The sequence below is a fragment of the Hydra viridissima genome, unplaced genomic scaffold (genome assembly GCF_058129835.1).
Source record: "Hydra viridissima isolate aposymbiotic clone 2 unplaced genomic scaffold, HvirCarnegie_v1 scaffold_1, whole genome shotgun sequence".
Taxonomy (NCBI): Eukaryota; Metazoa; Cnidaria; class Hydrozoa; order Anthoathecata; family Hydridae; genus Hydra; species Hydra viridissima.
Window position 1 is genome coordinate 3,128,035 of NW_028324300.1, and position 7,176 is coordinate 3,135,210.

Consider the following 7,176-nt stretch of genomic DNA (forward strand, 5'->3'; position numbering starts at 1 on the left):
CGCTACACTGTGCATCCGTAAACTCTCCTCAAGATTAAAGTTTTTTTTCTTCAGATTTATCATTATTTTTTAAATTTACAAAAAGAAAATGAATTTGTTACATTTACATTCAAATGAATTTGCTTTTGAAATAATAAAGTAAAAATGATTGTAGAAAGTTTGATGGATGATGATTAATGGATGCACTTTATGTTTGTATAGAAAGAATCCTCTCAGATTCACCATTGGCACACCAGAAAATAAGACCAAAAAAACAGCCGTTCCTTTCTATATCTTTTTTATAAGAATCTTAACCGCGTGGAATTTTATCATCATACGTATTTAACGACTTCATAATTTTTACCTTTGGCTAAAAGTCACTAAGATTTCTGCGAAATTCTCTGAGTTTTAATTTAGCAAACTTAGCTGAGCTTATCAAAATTGAAATTTCCTCCTTAAAAAAAAACTTTGCCTCCTAAAAAAAACATTTGAAAAAAGTATTAAAGGTCTTTTTTTTTGGATTCCATCAAATTTTTTTGTTGATAAAAGTTTTCATGATAAAAGTTCAGCAAGTAACTGAACAAATTTTAAAAAATAAAAAAAAAAAAACTAATCACGCAAAACACATTTTTTTCCTCTTCTTTATAATTCATGCTTTAAAGTACACGATTAAAATTAAAATTTCTTATGAAAAGATTAAAAAAGCTAATAATTTAGTAAAAAAGAAAACAATAAATAAAAATAAATAATAATCGACTGATAATCAAAACAACAAAGAGCGACAAAATGAAATCTAAAAAAAAAAAGAAAAAAAAAAAAAAAATGAATGCAACATAACTGAGTATTTTAAGAGAACCATTATAAAAACCATTTAATATACGATCTACCACCAACGCAAAAGCCAATGTTTAAGTCGCAATGTTTAACGCAAAAGCCAATGTTTAAGTCGTTTAAGTAATGGTAACAACAATAAGAAATCATTGTTTTTTGCTTGCGTTCATTTTCTTTAAAAGATCTGTGACAGCAATTACAGCATGCGCACCAGCTTTTATTTTTCGACGAGCATTAAACTCTCGTAGTTTATCTTGAGCTTTATCCATATGAATTATATTTGCACCTTTGCCCTACAAAAAATCTCTCCACATTTGTTTATCAAAATTTTCTCAAAGAAAATGTAAAATGTGATTTGGATGAAACTCGTTAATTTAATCATTACATTCTGATAAACTATATTTAAGTAAAATTAATTTGTAAACTTCACCGCAAATTACCTGAACCCATGGGTGTGCCAGTGCTTCTTTGGCTGTCAATCTTTTTTTGGGGTCAAGAACAATTAGTTTCTTTACTAAATCCTGGAAAATGCAGATTTGAAATGGTAACTACATTAATATCTGCTAAGGACATTTAATTATAAAACACTAAAATTTTTACAAAGTTAAATGTAATGAAAATGTGATAGAAATAAGCCATAAATCCAACATCATTTCCTGATGTTGATGATTTATTGTCGCCATTTTTTTCCCTTATCATATTATATAATGGTAAATGCTTTCTTATTCCTATGATTGACAAATTTTAATTAAAAAAAAATTTAATCTAAACCTTAGCATTTAGGGATACATCATCCCACCAGGGGGTGACAAACTCGTAATCACAATTCAGTATTTTTTTAAACATTGCTTGGTCTCCCCGCTCATCAAAAAATGGTTCAAAACCACACAACCTAAATTAAAACAAACTTAAAAAAAATTGTTTTTACAATCAATAAAAAAGCAATGATGCAAAACTTAAACTTAGAGAGATGAAATAAACTTAGAGAGATGAAATAAACTTAGTGAGATGAAATAAAAACTTTGAGAGATGAAATAAATGCTTCTTAATTGTAAATTAGCAAAGTAAATCAAGTTTTTGAGATGAGTTGAGATTTAAACTTAAAGTAAAAAAATAGATAGAAGTTAAAGGAAAAAAACTACTTAAAACTTTGCAGATTGGAAAATAACTCACATAATATAAGTAATTACGCCAATTGCCCACATGTCAACAGCAGAATTATATTCTTTACCAAGCAAAACTTCTGGTGCTATAAGAAAATGAGTTTATTTAAATTTCCTAAGGTGTAGGAAAATTCCAACTTATACTTTTAAAAAATCATGATGCTAAAAAATAAAACATATAAAATGAATCTTTACTTGCTTAAAAATAAAAGACTTACAATAACCCATGTATAGAAACATTTACTAATATTTTACCACAATATCCAGGTGTACCACAGACAGTTTGCATTGTAGTGCTGGTTGTTAACATTTTAGAAAGTCCAAAGTCAGCAAGTTTTAAAGGTGAATCCTCTGACTTGTTTGCATATAAAAGATTTTCAGGCTAAAAAAAAATGAATTAGAGTGAAATGTTTCAAAAAAAACTTAGGTTGAAAAAGCACAAGCTAAATTACACTTTTACCCGCTAAACTGCACCATAAAATAACAAAATTTTTCTCTTAGATTCACAGTGAGCATGAACCCAATTAAATAGATAATCTGCAGAAATACATTTAATTTCAGTAAATTATTATTAAATTTACTAAAGAAAACTCTCACCTTAAGATCACGATGAACTATACCATTTTCATGAAGATACTAGAGATAAAATTGAATGAATAATAAAAACAAAAATGTTTTTATAATGAAAAATAAACAGGAAAAAAGATAAATAAAAATTGAGCAATAATAAACTTTCAAGAGCAATTTTCAATATTAAGGCACTTGGTAAAATTTTGTTATTGCTTATAAATAAGCTTAGCATTGCTTTTATTTTTTCTTCTTTGTGGAGGGAAAAAAAAAAGTGAAAGCAATACTTTTTTTTAAAAAATACTTTCATAAGTTCATTATGTATATATGTTCATTATGTTTATTATATATAAATTATTTTGTAATAGGATCAAGTAATTTTGAAAGCTTTTTATCAATTATTTATCATACTATATTATTTACTTATAAACTTATGATTAGTTAATCTCCCTTAAAAGCTTTAATTGCCCTTAGGGTTATTTTTAGGAATTGCAGTTAAAGTACTCATAACTTGTTTTCGCATTTGATTACCTATTGCTAAGCTTATCTATATTTAATCTTACATTTATATTCAAGATTAAACTTGCTAAAGTATTCTCAGCATTGGATACTGCCAGGTAACAAAGTCACTTTGGATTATTTACAAAAAATAACAATGTTTTATACCCCAACAGCTTCACATAGCTGCTTAACACAGACTGCTGCATCTTGTTCACTGTAAAAACCCTTTTCAACAATCCTGAAATGTTAAAATATCTTTTTAATTTCAATATTTGAATTTTAAAAATCTGTAGAAGATCAAAATATAGTAAAGAAAACCTAATGAAAAGAAATGTAGTCTTAGTACACAAAATAAGAATAAAAATAATATGAAAAGTTATGAACCTAATCATTGGTTCAATAGAAGAGTTATTTCTACTTACACTCATAACTTTATTCTATAATTTTGGAAATTTAAAAAAAACATTTTAGAAAAAATACAAATGCCATGAAATACCTGATTATTATTTATATATAACAAATATGAAATGTAATAAAATTAATCAAACCACCAAAATTTCTACACAGCAAAAAAAAATTGAAATAAAAATTTAATAACAAAACTAATTTAAACTTACAAACTACTTAAACTACAATAAATTCTTTATAAAAACATAATTTTCACCATATAAATTATGGATACTAACAAAATATTAATAATTGACAAATTTAAAAGTTAACAAACCTATCAAATAGCTCACCACCTGTAACCAATTCCAAAATGAGGAACAGATGTGATTGAGATTCAAATATTTCTTTAAGTTTAATCTGCATAATTTATGTATAAAAATCTATTACTAAAAGTATTAATCTTAAACAATCTATTCTAAAAGTAATCAATATTTAGATATTTGTTAAGCTAAAAAAACAATTTTTTTTTAAAAGAGCAATTGTAAAAATTTACAGAAAATATACCTACTATATTTGGATGACACATGCGTAGTAAAATTCCAATTTCAGTTCTTATAATCTTCTTATCAATCTTAACAATTAAAAAAAACCTTTTGTTTAATACACACAAAATAACTTTATTCTAGTGTATATCTGTCTATTTATCTATCTATCTAACTATCTATATATATACAGAAAAAACATTAAATTCTTATGCGTTTGTATTATAGGTTGTTTACTTATAAATAGCATTATAAATGGGTTGGAACAAAACCTATAATAAGATTTCACATTTAAACTTTGTTATCTCAGCATTAGATCAACACTTTTTATAAATTGGAAGAAAAGAAACTGCAATAGGAATAAAACATTTTCATAAAAAAGTTTTGTTATACAACTTAAAATCTTCATTTGAATAAATATTTAATCGCAAAAATCTGGACAAGTAAAAACAAGAAAACATGTATTAATTAGCATAAACCTATTGTACCAGAAAAAGAAAAAGGTATTTAAAAAATTACATTCTTTTTTATCTGTTTCATTGCATACTGCCGCTGTGTTCCTTTTTGTGTAACAATTTTAACAACTGATGTTGCCCCCCTAAACCAAAAGGTATTTAACATACATAACAATATTTCACTTTTAGTCAACTCATGTTTAAAACTGTTATTTAACTTTAAGCTAATTGATCAGTCAGATAGGACATAGTATAGCACAACTCACAAGATAAGACAGAGAGAAGATATCACAAGATACTAAAAAACATACATACACGCACACATACATACATACATATAATATATATATATATATATATATATATATATATATATATATATATATATATACATATACATACATACATACATACATACATACATACATACATACATACATACATACATACATACATACATACATATATACATACATACATACATACATACATTCATACATACATATAATAATAATAATAATAATAATAATAATAATAATAATAATAATAATAATAATAATAATAACAATAATATATATATAATATATATATAATAATATATATATATATATATAAATATATATATATATATATATATATATATATATATATATATATATATATATATATATATATATATATATATATATATATATATATATATATATATATATATATGCTTACCTGCCTAACTCCTTCCCGATGTTATAAAAATCCTCTACATTTTCTGTTCGAGATTCCGGAAAAAAGTTAGACATTTCTGTCGGCTCCAATAGAAGAGATGAACGACGTGCAACTGAGTTGCATATAGCATAGAATAGTGTTTTACATCATTTGTTTATTATTTATGAGAAATCAGAATTTTTAGCCTGGAAAATCGGCACATAACTTTTTGAATTCATCAATTGTATAAATATTAATCAGTTAGGCTATCTACATGAATACGAGACAGTTTTTAAACCGCAGGCGATTTTGATTTTTAAGCCAGAGCATATTTTGCGACCGTCTGTAATTCTTCCATGACATTCAATTATAATATTTGCTTCTGAACAGTGGTGTTTCAAGGGCATGTCTAGCAGTTGCTATTTTAACATTGAAAGGTGCCAAAATCATAAATAAATGAACTATAAAAAAAAGCTATAAAAAGCTTGTTATAAAAAAAAAAATGTATAAAATTTAAAAAAATATTACGCTTGTTTAAATTTAACGCTTGTAATATCATTTTCCCTCGAAAACATGAAAAGTCTTTTTAAAGTGAAAAACCATTCTGCGTTTAATTTCAAGTTTATGCAATATTTTTCAATTTCTTAAAGACTTTTGACAATTTTTGAATATGTTTATTCTGCTAAACGGTATATTTTAAAATACTTCGTCAATTTTTTTTCTGAATTAAGTTTTCCGCAAAATAACCGAGCCATTTATTAGGTTCAAACCCGTTTCCTTCCCTAAAACTTCAACCCTAAAATTAAAGCTTTTAAATAAACACCTTCGAATTATTCAAGATAAGGAATTTGCCTGAAGATAGCTAAGAATTGCGAAACTAGTTGCGCATCTTTTTAAACAACTTTTTTTAGAATAATAAATCGACTTTACGGAGAAAAAAGAAAGTGGAGTTGAAGGAAGAAAGAGACGAAAGTTTATTGGATTGGAGACAAAAAAAAAAAAAAAAAAAAAGAAAAAGAAAAAGATTCCTTAGAAAACCTTAAAATCAACCACACAACAAATGTAGAAGAAGATTTCAACTCTTCGGAACAAACCGTAGAGAAAGGGTGTACATATAATGTACATAGAAACAGCTTTACGCAACGGAAAAGAAAGGAATTTAACTGAAAACAGGTTTATTTTTATGAAACTTGAGTTGAATTTATCATTAAAATGAAAAGAATAAAGGAGGGATGATATTTTAACGAGAATCATTTATGAAAATTTTCTTGCCACACTGTATTTAGTTAAACGAGGAAACAAAGATGCGATAAAAGGGTGTACGGTTTTCAGTTTAAGCAAATGAGAAAACAAATAACAAAAAATGCAATTATCATGCCTCAAAAAAATGTTCATTAAATGATAATTTATGCTTAAAAGTTGCGAAACAAATATTGCGGAGTAGGGTTAAACAAAATTTATTATGACAAATTCGATTTCTTAGCTTTTTACATGTAACAGATTTTATCTCAAATCTTCTTCATTTTATCTGTGGATGAAGCGAGCAACAGTTAGTTCTTTGTTTTAGAGAAGCACCAATCAATGACATGAACTTATTGCATTTGTGTTTATAAATTATCAAATTAGGATTCTTATCAGGAGGAGAAACGACTTCTTCAACAAATCCCCTGACATGCATTTGTCTGTTAAATAGAACGAATAACCTCGCTTTAAAGAAAACATTGTGCTCTTGGAGTACGTAGCTTTCAAAACGGAAGCTGTCTTGTATATATATTCGTTCATTCTTATGGCAATATATGATATAACCTTCATATTCTGGCTGACTAAGCAGCTGACACAGTAAAGATAAGAACCCCGAATTAAATGAATTGTTACCAAGGTGTTCTGTTTTAAACCCTTCTGTTGATACTGATCTTTCAAAGTCCGCAACCCAATCGTATGTTATTGAAAATAAAACTTTGGCATTACCGTCCTCATCCTCATCTTCTTTCCCACTCATACTTGATTGAGACAGAGCTCTCTTTAAGAAACCAAACGGTTTTTCTT

At 26.3% G+C, this 7,176-nt stretch overlaps 1 protein-coding gene across 1 annotated transcript; it reads right to left on the reverse strand.

The window, feature by feature from the left end:
• Window positions 1-598: 598 nt before the first annotated feature.
• Window positions 599-5,420, reverse strand: LOC145187361 (calcium/calmodulin-dependent protein kinase type IV-like). Its single transcript, XM_090084302.1, has 11 exons — window positions 5,152-5,420; window positions 4,493-4,571; window positions 4,000-4,062; window positions 3,766-3,848; window positions 3,207-3,279; window positions 2,571-2,609; window positions 2,229-2,355; window positions 1,984-2,059; window positions 1,582-1,702; window positions 1,251-1,331; window positions 599-1,103 (listed from the first exon to the last, which is right to left on the reverse strand). The coding sequence occupies exons 1-11, from the start codon at window positions 5,223-5,225 to the stop codon at window positions 957-959; spliced, it is 963 nt and encodes a 320-aa protein (XP_089940428.1). The 5' UTR covers window positions 5,226-5,420; the 3' UTR covers window positions 599-956.
• Between the last annotated feature and the right edge of the window lie 1,756 nt (window positions 5,421-7,176).